The 14,374-nt window shown below is 50.9% G+C and overlaps 5 protein-coding genes across 5 annotated transcripts; 3 read left to right on the top strand and 2 right to left on the bottom strand.

Annotated features, from left to right (window-relative positions):
- Positions 1 to 57: 57 nt before the first annotated feature.
- On the top strand, positions 58 to 1,213 carry POSPLADRAFT_1067138 (hypothetical protein; the record flags this gene model as incomplete). The annotated part of the gene is made up of 5 exons (XM_024482146.1): positions 58 to 81; positions 234 to 310; positions 379 to 535; positions 590 to 764; positions 827 to 1,213. 5 exons carry the CDS (start codon positions 58 to 60, stop codon positions 976 to 978), a joined length of 585 nt encoding a protein of 194 aa, XP_024336107.1. The 3' UTR covers positions 979 to 1,213.
- Positions 1,214 to 1,254: 41 nt separating this feature from the next.
- On the bottom strand, positions 1,255 to 2,678 carry POSPLADRAFT_1059505 (hypothetical protein; the record flags this gene model as incomplete). The annotated part of the gene is made up of 11 exons (XM_024481166.1): positions 1,255 to 1,347; positions 1,400 to 1,428; positions 1,487 to 1,597; positions 1,669 to 1,685; positions 1,736 to 1,812; positions 1,870 to 1,883; positions 1,943 to 2,167; positions 2,215 to 2,248; positions 2,294 to 2,513; positions 2,569 to 2,594; positions 2,655 to 2,678. 11 exons carry the CDS (start codon positions 2,676 to 2,678, stop codon positions 1,255 to 1,257), a joined length of 870 nt encoding a protein of 289 aa, XP_024336106.1.
- An 850-nt stretch (positions 2,679 to 3,528) lies between these two features.
- POSPLADRAFT_1172570 (hypothetical protein) lies at positions 3,529 to 5,835 on the top strand. Its single transcript, XM_024488189.1, has 12 exons — positions 3,529 to 3,735; positions 3,790 to 4,114; positions 4,185 to 4,333; positions 4,388 to 4,503; positions 4,558 to 4,663; positions 4,724 to 4,737; positions 4,788 to 4,977; positions 5,037 to 5,118; positions 5,195 to 5,320; positions 5,372 to 5,382; positions 5,432 to 5,561; positions 5,614 to 5,835. Exons 1-12 carry the CDS (start codon positions 3,537 to 3,539, stop codon positions 5,702 to 5,704), a joined length of 1,539 nt encoding a protein of 512 aa, XP_024336105.1. The 5' UTR covers positions 3,529 to 3,536; the 3' UTR covers positions 5,705 to 5,835.
- Positions 5,836 to 6,241: 406 nt separating this feature from the next.
- On the top strand, positions 6,242 to 8,274 carry POSPLADRAFT_1035629 (hypothetical protein; the record flags this gene model as incomplete). Its single annotated transcript, XM_024477096.1, has 9 exons — positions 6,242 to 6,434; positions 6,496 to 6,820; positions 6,882 to 6,980; positions 7,087 to 7,141; positions 7,259 to 7,364; positions 7,429 to 7,442; positions 7,500 to 7,689; positions 7,742 to 7,823; positions 8,175 to 8,274. 9 exons carry the CDS (start codon positions 6,242 to 6,244, stop codon positions 8,272 to 8,274), a joined length of 1,164 nt encoding a protein of 387 aa, XP_024336104.1.
- A 1,242-nt stretch (positions 8,275 to 9,516) lies between these two features.
- POSPLADRAFT_1048645 (hypothetical protein) lies at positions 9,517 to 13,256 on the bottom strand (the record flags this gene model as incomplete). The annotated part of the gene is made up of 15 exons (XM_024479562.1): positions 9,517 to 9,652; positions 9,766 to 9,813; positions 9,863 to 10,460; positions 10,529 to 10,952; positions 11,002 to 11,053; positions 11,105 to 11,712; positions 11,738 to 11,808; positions 11,859 to 12,124; positions 12,255 to 12,369; positions 12,399 to 12,416; positions 12,474 to 12,535; positions 12,698 to 12,796; positions 12,847 to 12,897; positions 12,950 to 12,990; positions 13,140 to 13,256. 15 exons carry the CDS (start codon positions 13,254 to 13,256, stop codon positions 9,517 to 9,519), a joined length of 2,706 nt encoding a protein of 901 aa, XP_024336103.1.
- Positions 13,257 to 14,374: the final 1,118 nt, after the last annotated feature.

The raw sequence follows: 14,374 nt of genomic DNA, 5'->3' as shown, positions 1-14,374 counted from the left end.
GTGTTCGGAGCACGTCAGGGCTCCGGACAACGGGTCTTGCCCGCACTGGCCCTGGGGATGGCGCAGTCGCCCTGGTCAGTAGTCTGTATTTCATCATACATTCCCACCGCACTCCTGTCGTCTCTTTTCTCTCAAACACCACCATGTCGACCTCAGGCCTCTTCGACATAAAGAAGCAGGCGAGTGCAGCTCGAGCAAGGCCCAAGGACAGCGACCCCTAACATCCATTTCAGCTGACCTTCTATGGCGCCTACCACTCTAATCCCATAAACATCACTATTCACGAAGTATGTGTGCCGATACTCTTATGGTATGTCGTTGTCCAGATACATACTCATAGCTGAGGCCTTACTGACACTGACACGCAATACTGCGCAGGACGTTTCAGGTTATGGCATCTGTCCTCCCCGTTCCGGCGTTCATCCCGGCTGTTCACGTCGCGATTAATCAATGGTTTACGTTCGATCTGAACGTACCGGCATTGCATGCCCTCTTGTACATCATCTATTACTTTGCCCTCGAGCCTACCGCAGCCGTGAGTCCCAACCTCGTCAGACTCGCTGTTTGATCTCACCCACTCCCTGAGCAGGCCCTGTACGTTCCTCAGCTGGCATTGTCGCTCCTTACTGCGACCGCCTTCTCGTACACCCCTGATGCGATCAAATATGCCACCGCACTGCATATTGGCTCCTGGATTGCTCAGTTCGTTGGGCACTACGGTCCCGAGGGTCGCTCTCCGGCTCTCCTCGACAACATCGTCGGCGGTATGCGGCATTTAAGAGTTTCATGTGCACATAACTATACTAATAGTGTGCGAATGCTGCAGCTGTGGTCCTCGCCCCTTTCTTCGTCCATCTCGAGATCCTGTTTGCGTTAGGCTATAAGCCCGAGCTACACAGAGAGCTCAAGAACAGCATCGGCACAGAGATCCTGAAAATCAAAAGAGCAAAGAAGGCATCCAAACGCGAGGATGAGTAGTAACAGCACGATGCACACCTTCATGGCAATATTCTTCAAGGCTGTACCAGCTAGTCGCTTTGCGAGGACTGCCTTGATGCCATGGTCTCATCCAACTCTGTAGTACCGCTCAACACGCTTTGTCTCAAACTGAGATTTTCGAATTTACGCCTACACCTAGCATCCATATCGTACTGCTTTCCTATCGTCTGTCGTCTGTAACATCTATCATTTCATTTGGTTCTGTGGCGACTTTTGTACATCAGATTTGCACGCTGCTTAATTGCAATGTACTATTTAAACCAGACTAGAGGGTGCCGGCAAGATCTGCTCTCCGAGGGGTGTCACGTAGCATGAACTGAGACCACCATCGACCTTAAAGTCCGTGCCCTGTAAATCCCGATGAAGTCAGCCGCTCGAACTTCAAGTGACGAATACATACGGTCACGTAGCTGCTCTCGTCGCTTGCCACTATGAAAGAAGTGCATCAGAGGCTTCATACACTGTGATAGTGTTGCAAGGCACGTACAGAAGAGTGCGCCCCTGGCAACTTCGACGGCTTCGCCGAAGCGCCCCATGGGCAGGTGGACCATTCTGCGGTCTTTCTTCTCTTGCGTGTTGAGGAAATCCATCAAGAGGGCTAATGAAAGGGACGGTGGGTAAACATTTAGGCCTCTGCTGATCGTTTCCATGGGTGACAATCCAACGTACGCGTCTTGAGAGGCCCTCTGTAGGTGCGATCAGAGAATATACGAAGTGCAGAGCGAGGGAGACTTACGGGCAGATAGAGTTGATCCGGATGCCCTCGCGAGCGTGTACCATAGCCAGCTCGCGTGTCATGGCGAGGACGGCGCCCTGCAATAGCATGATTCGTCAACAATAATTGTGATCTGGGGACCTCACGGTGCCCACCTTCGACGCAGTATCTGTACATAACGAGCATTAGCCGAGATCGTAACATACGAGATCTGGCACGGGTACATACAAGCAAGTTGGGGCGTCGCCGCGCCCAGGAGGGCCACGAAACTCGCAGTGTTAATAATGCTGCCGCCAGTGTGGAGCCCCTTGCTCTGGTCCGTGGGGTTGTTACGCATTGCGAGGATCGCGTACTTGCAGCCCCACCAGACGCCCTTGACGTTGATATTCATGGTCAGATCCCATATCCGCTCCTCCGTGTTGAGGGCATGGTCGTCCTCCGGGTGCATGATCCCTGAATGTCGATTATGAATGGAAGCACAAAAGGCCCACGGCACATACCCGCATTGTTAAACTGAATCGCACACAGCGCCCACTATGATTAGATGTCCTGATGTCAATGCGCCTATCAAGAACCTACCATGATATCGAGGCGACCGAAGGCCTTGACGGCCTCGTCAACCATGTTCTTAACGCTATCCTCCTTGCTGACATCCGCCTGGATGGGAACGGACTTGACATTAGGAAATCTCTCGGAAATGAGTTTGTGAGTCTTCTGCACGGCCTGGCCATTGATGTCAACGAGCGCGACGTGCGCACCCTCTTGTGCAAAGAGAATGGAGGATTCGAGGCCAATCCCGCTATAATCCAGATTGTGAGCTACGTGTCGTGTAGCGTCACTGTCAGTATGCCTACGATCCCGCGCCAGTGATAAGGGCGACCTGAGAGTGAGTGGGTCTTCATCTTCAAAGAAGGGTCGGCGTGCAGTTAGCCTAGCGCACCTTGTTTTGTAGACGACCAGGCATGTTCCCTTGATGTACTTTCTGTAATGCGAAATACACTGATGTTGATGAGCAGTAAGGGACTCTTGTGACTCGTGTCCGACGCGGCTTGGCCTGTAAGTCTATGATCGGTTATCTCGACGCGATCGCTTCGCGGTCACGTGTATCGCGTTCTAGAGGCTGCCCGGCGTCTGCCGACTTCAGTTATCTCCCAGAATGCAGCTGTGTCTTCAACATGTCTATTAGGGCTATGTTTTCCCATGCTGCGTGGAGGAATATCGTTAGCGTTAATTTGACCGCTGGTAACACGATCTGAGCGGACATGAGAGACGCCTTTGTCGAGTCAATGTACCTCTGCGCGGCGCCCTAACCTTCTTGGGCAGACGAAGATCATCATTACAAGCGCCTTACTACATTCCAAGATCCCATAGCGAACTTTGCATCTCCCTCGGATCTCCGCGGACTCGGGATGATACGTTTATGTCAGCAGACTCCGGAGAGTGGGTTATACTGCAACAGGCATCCTCGGCACATGTGGGCACCGCCGAGGGTGTGGAATCGCTGGAAGTTGAGGGCCATGTCCATCATTTCGTCGCTGCAAACATTTGTAGGTTCCTTATTTTATGATATGAAGGCCCATCTCACGTCCTACATTCCACACACTATGCAAAGAAAGTCATCAAGGCATATGCAAATCAATGGCAATGCTAATCAATGCACAGTGGATACAATTCAATTCTCAGTCTGTCCAGCTGTCGGCATGATTGCTGTACTTCGGGCAGATCCTCAGCCGTTCCTCGGGTAATTTAGCGCACGTCTACCTATATAGTGGCCCTCTGTTCACACTGAGGTACTCAATCTGACCTATCTGAACTTCTGCTCATGTCGAGACTCTTTCTTGTTCTGGATACAGGGGCCGCCATTTTGCTAGTGGCGCTGCTGTTTGTGGTCTACCGAGGTAGACAATCGGCCCGAGGACCTCTACCCCCAGGTCCGCGGGGATGGCCGTTGATGGGTAATGTGTTCGATATGCCTGCCACCAATGAGTGGAACACCTTCATGTCTTGGGGTGAGAAATGGGGTCAGTGTTATCGTTCTCACGTTGCCGTATTTCCTCTTGTAACATATCACCCAGGTGATATTGTCTCCGTAACATTATTCGGGCAACACATCGTCATTCTCAATTCGATTCAGCACGCCTATGATATGTTTGAGAAGAAGAGCAATGTTTATTCGGATCGTCCGGCCATCACGATGGCAGGAGAAATGGTTGGTTGGGATAGGACCCTGGTTCTTCTGCGTTACGGCACACGCTTTCGCGAAACACGCAAGCTGTTCTCTCAGTTGATCGGTACCCGAAGCCAGACTGAACGATTCTCTCTGCACCTCGAACATGAGGTGCATCGATTTTTGCGTTGTATCCTTCGTGAACCTACCTCGGTCCTCAAGGAAATTCGGAAGTAAGTGAACGCCCAGCACCACTCTCCTCTATAGATACTTGTTCACTCATGAGCTTATTTCTGTCCCTAGAACAACGGGCGCAGTGATTCTCAAGATGGCATATGGATACGAGGTTCAAGAAGGTGACGACCCTCTCGTCGACCTGGTCGATCGGGCAGTCGATGAATTCTCCATTTCGACACGTCCCGGCGCGTTTTTGGTCGACACGTTCCCCATCTGTGAGTCCATGATATCATTATAACTGCAAGTTGTACTTGAATTGTTGTTCTCAGTGCGACACGTCCCGGCTTGGATGCCCGGAGCTAGCTGGAAGAAAAAGGCCAAAGTCTGGGCTGACGACCTCGAAATGACATGCAACGTGCCGTATGCATTCACTCAACAGCAAATGGTACCATTAGGTGTAGCACGCCCATCTGAGAATATTCTGACCCCCGCTTCACAGTCGGCTGGGACTGCCATTCCTAGCTTCACGTCCACCCATCTGGAATCAAACCCGGTCCCGGAGAAAGAGATCGTGATAAAAAACGCGGCATTCTCATTGTACAGCGGTATTCTCAAAGTTGCCTATATTCCCATTTGGTGTATCTAAAACTATCTCTTTTGCTCAGCTGGCGCGGATACGGTACGTGATTCATCGCTCACAATGGTGTGATCCTTACGCGGTCTGAATAGACAGTTTCAGCAATATCCACGTTTTTCCTGGCTATGACATGCTATCCGGAGGCACAGCGGAAGGCCCAAGCAGAAATTGATGCTGTCATTGGCAACGATAGATTGCCTACTCTCGCGGATCGTGACAAACTGCCTTTTGTTACTGCTCTTTGTTGTGAAGTTCTCCGATGGCAACCTGTCGCCCCGTTAGGTACATTGCGGTGAATTTCACAGTGTCCTTAGACTTCCATTGTGATCATCATTATATAGGAGTACCTCATTGTCCGGTAGCGGATGACTTTCATGCAGGCTTCCTTATCCCGAAAGGCACTATAGTATTCCCTAACATCTGGTATGTTATTTCTGCCATTCTTCCTGAACAGCATTCTGATAGTATTGCATGTTTTCGATTGTATGCATGCTCATAGGAAATTTCTGCACGACCCAGACACTTATGCAAATCCGTTCGATTTCGAGCCGGAGAGGTTCATAGCATCACCCGGGAAGACGGCAGAGAAAGATCCGCGTCAGATCGTATTCGGTTTTGGAAGGCGGTGAGTAGCCAGCTCCTCTTGCTTGTCTGTGTGCTTACGCGGAGTCCACAGCATATGTCCAGGTGTGTGATGCCATCTTGCTGCACGGCAACTCACTAATGGCTCTGGTAGGGATGTACCTCGCTGATGCATCCTTGTTTATCTCTTGCGCGATGTCTTTGGCTGTCTTTGACATCTCGAAGGTGGTGCGCGATGGAAAGGTGATAGAGCCCGTGATCGACTACACGAGTGGGACAATCAGGTCTGGTGCCTTGTTGTTTAGACTCGATGGCCACTGCTCACATATATGATAGTCATCCACGCCCTTTCGAGTTCTCGATAAAACCTAGATCAGCAAATGCTGAGGCGTTGATCACGGCGATGCACGAAACGAGGGAGAGGTGACCGCCGAGTGTTGAAACTGATACGCCGCAGGCTGTTTAAAGGGTTGCACAACGTCGTGGACATTTTTGTACACTGTCGCCCTGTGAGGGCAGTTTATGCGGGTGCACATAATAAACATCAATCGTCGGCGCAAACCTTCTATTCTGATCTGCCATTCGAATATCTGTACTTCGTGTCCTAGTTTCCTTGTTTTCTAATATTGAACGCCACATGTCGGTGAGTGGCGCCTCGATATATTCATCGGGCTTCATTCATTCTCGGACCTCCGATGAACTCTACAGGCAACACTGTGTGATTATGGTATCCCTATCCGCACGGGAAGCGACAATCCTGTTCCACTTTGTGCCGAGACACATGAACAAGAAGTCAGCGAGCACTCCCATTGGACAGCCAGATACGACTTGCAACTCTCTTAGTCACCACCTTATCTCCGACACGCGCCTCACGAAGGTTTGACACAGTCTCATCTTCGACACGCGCCTCAGTGAGGGCATATATCATCTTCTTCGACAGCAAGACATAAGTATTCCAGCGAGCATGCTGAGCTCACATTTATTTCTCATTAGCATCGCGGCGCTGACATTGCTAATACTTCTCGGCCGTGCGTTGGCATATGGTCGGAGTAAACGCCTTCCACCTGGTCCGCCAGGATGGCCGATCGTCGGGAACATCCTAGATATGCCAGTTGTATACCCATGGAAGACCTTCACTGCGTGGGGTGAGCAATGGGGTGAGCAGTAGTTGATATTGTCCGCTAAGATGTGACCTCATGTATCCGATGCGGTGTTTAGGAGATATAATATATATCAAGCTTTTTGGACAGTCGATGCTCATACTGAACAACTCTGGCGTTGCATCCGAGCTTTTGGACAAACGTAGCAACCTCTACTCAGATCGCCCGCACATGACAATGTCGGGAGAATTGATGGGTTGGAAGCGGACTGCCGGTTTTCAATCCCTCGGACCAAGACTCCGGGGGATGCGTCGCCTGATGTCGACTGCAATTGGTAGTTATGCACACATACGCGATCTCTCACATCATATCGAAGACGAGGTTCAATATTTTTTGGCCCGCCTACTGCAACATCCTGAATCGCTGACACAGCAAATCCGAAGGTAAGTAGATAGCTGGGCTTCTTGTAACCGAGTTGAGAATGATTATTGAACATCGCGACAGAACTACCGGTTCCATTATTCTGAAGATCGCATATGGCTATCAGGTAGAAGCCGATGATGACAAGTTACTCGGCACTGTTGAGCGAGCAATGGAAGAATTGTCTATGGGCCTCATACCTGGGGCATTTCTTGTGGACTCATTCCCTTTATGTGCGTGCTCTTAGATATGTTGAATAACGATTTGGCTGATTGTCTTCCGATTAAAGTACGGTTTTGGCCAAGCTGGCTACCAGGGGCTGGGTGGAAAAGAAAGGCCCGCATGTGGGCAGCTGATCTGAAATTAATGTGCGATGCACCTTTCGAATTTACCAAACGCATTATGGTGAGGTAACCTGAATCTGCACCGGTGTACATTGGTTCATTGACGCTTACCTGCAGTCTACTGGAACTGTTACCTCAAGCTTCACGTCGACACTGCTGGAAGCGAAACCTGACTCCCACGGAGAGCTGTTGATAAAGGACGCAGCGGCTTCTCTCTATGGTGGTGAGTCTTTGCGGTTGTGGCCTGCTGACATGCCCTAATCCTTGAGGAAACTCGTGCAAAACAGCTGGTGTCGATACCGTGCGTGCCGTTTATTATATAGACTATTACGCATACCAAACTTTGTACACCCACTAGACCCACTCTTCGGTGTACACATTCTTCCTCGCGATGACCTGCTTCCCAGAAGTCCAAAGGAAAGCTCAAAGGGAGCTCGATTCCGTGGTCGGTCGTAACAGACTGCCTGTCCTTGCAGACAGGGATCATCTGCCATACATTCATGCATTGTGCCTGGAGGTCTTGCGATGGCAGTCGGCGGTACCACTGGGTGAGCATTACCGTGTGGTCCACCACGCACCGGTATTAATACGCTTTTGTAGGACTACCTCGTCGCCTGAACAGGGACGACGTGTACGCCGGGTATTTCATACCTAAGGGTACTGTCATAATTCCCAACATCTGGTGAGGTCATCTTGTTTCAGTATTCAACCGGGTACTTGTCCTCATTTGTGTTGTTAGGAAATTCCTGCATGACTCTAGTACCTATCCAGAACCGTTTCACTTCAATCCGGACAGATTCATCGCTGAAGGAGATAGACCAGCAGAGCCAGACCCACGTCAATACGTATTTGGGTACGGCAGACGGTGCGTTTGTCTCAAAATTGAGCTCCTGCATGTTGTGACCTCTACTATGCTAGTGTTTGCCCGGGTTTGTGAACAATTTCGATTGCAGTGTCGCTTCGATAATTATGTGGCGACTGTCATTACAGGTATGCGACTCGCTGAGGCGACCTTATTCCTGTTCTGTAGCAGGTCATTGGCAACTCTGAACATCGCAAAAGTCAAGAGGGGCAATACTGTCATAGATCCTATCATCAATTATACGCCAGGAGCCATCAGGCAAGTGATCTGAAGGTTTCCAGATGCCAAGGGAGTTAACTTCAGATATTAACAGCCATGCATGCCCGTTTGAATGTGCAATTACTCCGAGATCAGCAAATTCTGAAGCCTTGGCTTGATCGCGCTCATTTGATATATTGGTGCACTTATGAATATATTGGAATTAAGCAGGGCTAGCTTCGCAGTAGATAACCATTTTCCTGGTCTAATGCATTATTTGTGCATATGCGTGGGTATTAACACGTCAGACTCAAGCGCGCCGCCTAGAGAAGTTTGCGATGCGAATGCAATGGCATCCGCACCCTGAGGGACACAGGTCGTCCTGCCGAGCATCCCGGCAAGCCACATGAGCGCTATGCATGCACGCTAAGCATGCGTATGAAAGCCCTGTGTGGGCTCAGTGTTACATCACATCACATTTAGGTTCATGGATAAAGTACTGACCATTGACCGGTAAACGACACACTGAGCATTGTGGGGAGTTCATTCGACCGATACACTTGGGACAATCTCCTATTTCCGAGGAAGCCTGCGCTGTTCCATGAGGACAGACATGGACGTAGCCTAGAACGCCTGGTGTGAGTCGAGGCATCAGAGAGGATAGGATTGAATGAATCTACCCAGGCGATCCCGATAGAGTTTGCTATTGATAATCGTGGCATCGAAGGATGCAGAATGGATCGCGGCCTCCACACTTTTCAGCAGATCAGCCCGCTTTTCCGGAAGTTTCCAGGACAATAACACGTCAGTATATGCAAGGATGTGACAGAGAAGTTGAGTGTGTATTAGTGAGTGCAACGTCGTCCTATCGCAGATTCAGCAAATCGTAAGAGATTGTAGTACCAGTGGGGAGACTAACATAGCAGGGGAGTCATCTTCCAAGGGGAGACTAACAGCAACTCGTCTTTTCTCCGCGGCTGACGAGCGAGCTACTACGACTTGAGAGAACGTCGGTCGTCGTGTGTGTCCGGCCGATAAGAACGTCACGGCCGATCCTACAGGAGCCACTACTGCAGCCTCCGACCAGGACTTTGCGACCGGAGGTGTCGGTTGCATTGACGGCTCTCGGCTGTTGGTTTGGGACAGTTGAGAACGCACACGCCCGATGCGAGTGCCCTCCGGAACCGGGATCGCCGCTCTGGATCTAGAACCTGTATCTTTAAATGAGCACAAGTATTGAGCAGCAGGCCGACATAGCATACTAGATACGAGTTGCCGCATACTGCCTGTATTGAAGAGGCTTGACCAAGACCCTTTAGAAGACGAAGGCGATGATAAAGGTGGCGCCGATGGCTGAAAAGTTGGAGAAGGCGAATCTCGAGACCAAATAGGGGATAACGATAAATTGCGACGCTCCAGGGATCTTCTGTAGTTTGGAGTACCAGTTCTGCCTTGGGTCTTAATATTATTCACTGGATGCGGACACATCAACGTTTGCTTCCTGCGACATTTAGCCTTTGATGCGAACTTGCCTGGAGTATATACATGTAATAACAGCACTGACAGCATGGCTAGCATTTGAATATCCTTTTGAGCCGACAGATCTGAGTAACTGTTGGCTTATCAGAAGGAGCTCAATTGAAGCAGTGATCATGACCCACAGGTTGTGGATGATTGTGATGGCAGGCACGTTACGCATAGTACTCCGTGACAACAGCTCTTGCGGACCTTGACCAACGACGCCGCTAAAAACAGCCTCCAGAAGCCTGAACACGCGTTCATGGTCGGCACGCCCTCTCTTCTTCGCTATCTGGGCGTTTATCCTGCAAAAGTTGGAGGGTATATTTACCGCCAAGGAATAGTCCCGAGCAGCCCCCACATCGATACCCACTAGGCCGGACGTATTTTTGATGTACACTGTGCTGCGCGTCGGGAGCAGCGAGTATTTTCCCTTGTCCTCAAACTGTCGGGAGTGCTCAGAGAGTCTTCTTGGCTTCTGCTGCGAGAATGTGAACAGATCTGCCACAATCCGGAGAACGTTATGAGCATCCTCCGCTTGTCGAGTCTCCACAGATTCGGCATCTCGGTCCTGTGCCGCATGGGCCAGTCGATGGACCGCATCGGACAGCACAAACGGAGAGCGCAATTGGCGTGAAGCAGCATCTGTACGTCGAGTTGCAACAGACGGCGATACAGAGATTTCCCGCATAATGTTCCGCACGATTCGAGGTGGTGCGCGGAAGAAACACACGAGTTCGCCTAGACGACCCACCATGTCAGCCAAGATACTCGCACAATCAGCAGGACAAGCTTCCAACCGTGCGGACCGAACACTCCCTGAGACGTGCGTGGCTCTGCCAGATTCTTGTCTCTTCGCACTGTTAAGGGCTTGGCGTCCTTGCGAGTACGGGCGATTGACGGTATATCTTCATCCGACGAAGACTCAGAATCCATTCCTGGATGCCTATTGATGCGTTCTTCATCGTCCCCGAATAAGAGAAAGCGTAAGCATTTTTCCAGACAAGGTCGGTCATTCTCTCGGATGGCGCGCAGCCGCCGAAGTATGAACGCTCGACTTTTCATTGAGATGAGCGAGTTTTTCTCCAAGTCCACGCTGGGAGTGCCGTATGGATGCTTGGCTTGAGGATAATCGCGGGGAAATGTGAAAGAAATTCGGATGAAGACTGAGGTTGAGTCGCCCCAGGGACCATGTAGACCGAAGGTGCACGTAGGTTTCTTGCTCCATTCCGCCTATGGTGCTAATGAGAACCTGCATTTCCAGAAGAACCAAATCACATACCCTCTCTAGCTTGACCTTGTAAGTAGCCAGCTTGTTGGTGACGAACGTAATTCTAATAGTGCGATTAATACGACCGTTCTCAAGACACAAGAGATGCGCTTACTCTTCTTGTAGCGATTGACCGACCTCTCCTTCTCTGTTCCCATCCTCACCCTTCGCTCCTACCGGGCTGTCCTTTTGTACATTGATTACTATGCGCGATCCAGACGAATCTGGTTGTGACGGCGGCCGCGACAACGAGCTGAAACGGGAGACCTCCCCACTCTCTGCCCCACTGCCTGGTCCGGAGCTCCCGTCCCTTTTCGTGCCAAATTTGACACTCGACAACCAGGCAGACGTGTTAATTTGTGCCGATCGCCCACCGAGGAGTCCCCGCGTCATGGTTCTGCCTTTCTCCTGCGTGATTGGAATGGGCTTGGACTGTGCGACCGACTTATCCTTGTCCAGGTCCTGGGACTGGGGGCGAGTAATATTCCGGTCCTGCCGCCCGGTGCTGAGTCTTGCCGCGGGTCGCGGCGGGAACGGAGCCCGGACCTCGGCCAGGATACCTCGATAACCGATAGGAGCAGAGAGTGCCGGTGGTAGGTCAGTGCCAACCGGAGGATTACTGAAGGAGACTTTCAGCTCTCTGCGGTGAGGCTCTGAAGCCGCTCGTGTGGGCGGAGCTTTGCCTGCTTTCTGGAGGGTCTTTAGGTTTTTGACATTCATATACTACATGGAAACTTGCCTGCATAACCTCCGTATCAACAGGCCAAAAGCGTAGCGTTTTGTCCTTCGACCAAGTGATAAGCTGGAAGCCGGAGCAGTCTGCGCGCAGTCAGAAATAGTTCGCCAAGCAACCTGTCGATTCCACCAACCATGTCCACCCCGCCGCCATACGAACTCTTTCACCACATCTTCGTGACCTTCGAACACTTCCACCGGATTGTCAGGGGTGTCATGGCTGTACATCTCTAGAGCAGTCTCTCCTCTTTGTGGAAGACTCAGTAGGCCCCGACCGAAAGGCAAGTCTCGAGCTCGCCATACAGGATACATAGTCGAGATGGTAAGCTTTGGACCTAGAGTCTGCGTGTCCCAGACTTTGATTGACTTGTCCAGAGAGCAGGTCACGATCTCGTCCCGCCTGTCATGCGCCCAATCGATCCCGTATATCTTCGCATTGTGAGCTTGTATACGCGAGATAGGCAAGGATCCTTTCTACACAAATGAGCCCACAAATTATGCTTTGTAAGGGTACCCAAAGGTCCACTTACTCTTCTATCCCACAGGAGTACTTCGTCTTGATGGGAGGACGCGAGCAGATGTCCATCTTGACGGTTCCACTTGACCTGCGTGCCACCACCTGGCGCTCGTTAAGCTGGGAGAATACTATATCACACTACAAAGAACATACTCACAGCCAAATGCACACAGACCTGATCGGCACCCATTTAGTGACACGTGCGGAACGGGCAGACGCATCCGCCACTTACCCATTACTGGCTTTTGAGATGCACGGAGGTCCCAAGCCCACAGCCATGAGTCGATACCTGTACTGACCACAGTGTCAGGCTCAGTAGTGTGCCAGTTAATGTCGGTGATGGCGCGGTAATGAGATCGTAAAACATGTTCAATAGAGGTTCTCCCGGTCAAGAAGAGGTTCCATATCAAACTGCTCAACCGTTAGTTTGATTCATTTCCCATCGTTCTGACGCACAGCTTTTCATTCGATGTCGAAACAATGTACTCTTTCCGAGAAGGATGCGGGTTCCATTGTACATCCGCGACATCCCAGGTGCCTCCTTGAGGGAGGAAGCTATGCAACGAGATCAGTCGCTTCGCAGACGAGTTGCGCAGGTAACGTACCGTGGCACATTGAGAGGAGCCTCAAGGTCAATGATAAAAAGGCCGTTGCGCCTTCATACATAAATGAGATGAAATGACGTATTGGGTCGGTCTGAACACGTACGTAGCTAGTACGACATCTCGGCTTGATGGGCTAATACTCATCTAATGAGGTAGTAGTAGATTCATGATGTCAGCCTTCGCAGTTCTTAAACATAAGTACATGGAATGGAGCGGCTTCCAGCGGTTCAAAAAACGTAGTTGAGGACGGAAAACGACATGCATTGGGGCCGAATTTCAGTGATCAGACCCACATTTCCTACTGCATCGCCCACGAGCGCTTTCATGTCAATCTCTAAACTCTGCTTGAGGTTACCATCTTCCTCAGGGGAGGATGGCTCGCGAATATCTGGGCTGAGTAGGTCGGACATAACGTTACATCGAGTGGTTCTAGTAAGACGTCGGTATTTGCACGGAAGCTCGGGTGCTGGTAAGTCAGCTGGGTGTCGTTGGATGATGCTCCTTCATGTAAGTATCTCAGAAATAACGAGAAATAATGTCCAGGTTGGACAACCTCTCAAGACGTCGGGCCCCAGGTGGTTAGGCTGATGTTCAGCAGAACGTATTCATGGCCATCATGCATACCGGCAAAACCCGCTATGATCGCGATCGAGATCTTAGTTGGGCTTACCGTCTTGTCCTCCCTTGCGACTCATCTCGACAGTGGCGGCTGTACAGGAGTGCTTTCTCCTCTAATCAGAGATTGTGGGCCGTCCATACCTGGTTGTATAACATCTTTCTATCCTCGGCGCTCTTGCGTCGCCATGCTGAAGTGCCGTTCAAGATGCAAACGGCCAGGGTGCGTTATTATCGCGGCAGCAAGCAGGCGAAGGCGCAGGCGTGGTTCTTTCGCTCTCATTAAGCCACCCTGTTTCCCGAACACCAAGGATGCGCGCACCATGTCCACAGCGTGAAGATCCTGCACAATGTCACCACCGGAATTCAATCTCACTGGCAAATGTATTCCTATATGTCATTTGGGCTTCCGAGGAGCGGCTTCCTTACTATGCCGCGCTCCGCTCAGGTACTTCACACGTGCAGGAGTCATGGCTCCTTGCGCAGCTCTTGCACGCAGATCGTGCATTCTTGTCATATCCGAAGACCGCCCCGGTCGACACATGCAAGTAGAAATCACTGACGTAGTCAATGAGGAAACACGATACACGTACTCGGTGTACAACTGATGTAGGGCTCCAGAAGGTCCAGGATATCAATAGAAGAGCCTGGCTGGTGACTCCTGTCGTCATGAGACAGGGTAGAGGGTCTGCTAACTCTACTCACCTGCGGACCAGCGCGCGAATATCGCAAGTCCAATCGTGTCGGTAGCAACCCCTATATTATCGATCGGTAGTCTCAGACGCAAAACTTCCCCTCTGGACGGCCTCGAGGTTGGGTCGTTTTCACGAGTGAAATGTGGTGTCTCAAGGGCCATGTCTTCGACCCTATAAGATGTACTCGCGCGGGGCCTAAGCACCCCGGGAAACCCGCA

The sequence above is a fragment of the Postia placenta genome (assembly GCF_002117355.1).
Source record: "Postia placenta MAD-698-R-SB12 unplaced genomic scaffold POSPLAscaffold_12, whole genome shotgun sequence".
Classification (NCBI taxonomy): Eukaryota; Fungi; Basidiomycota; class Agaricomycetes; order Polyporales; family Adustoporiaceae; genus Rhodonia; species Rhodonia placenta.
The sequence above is the reverse complement of the archived record's forward strand: the minus strand, read 5'-3'. Positions and strand labels throughout refer to the sequence as shown.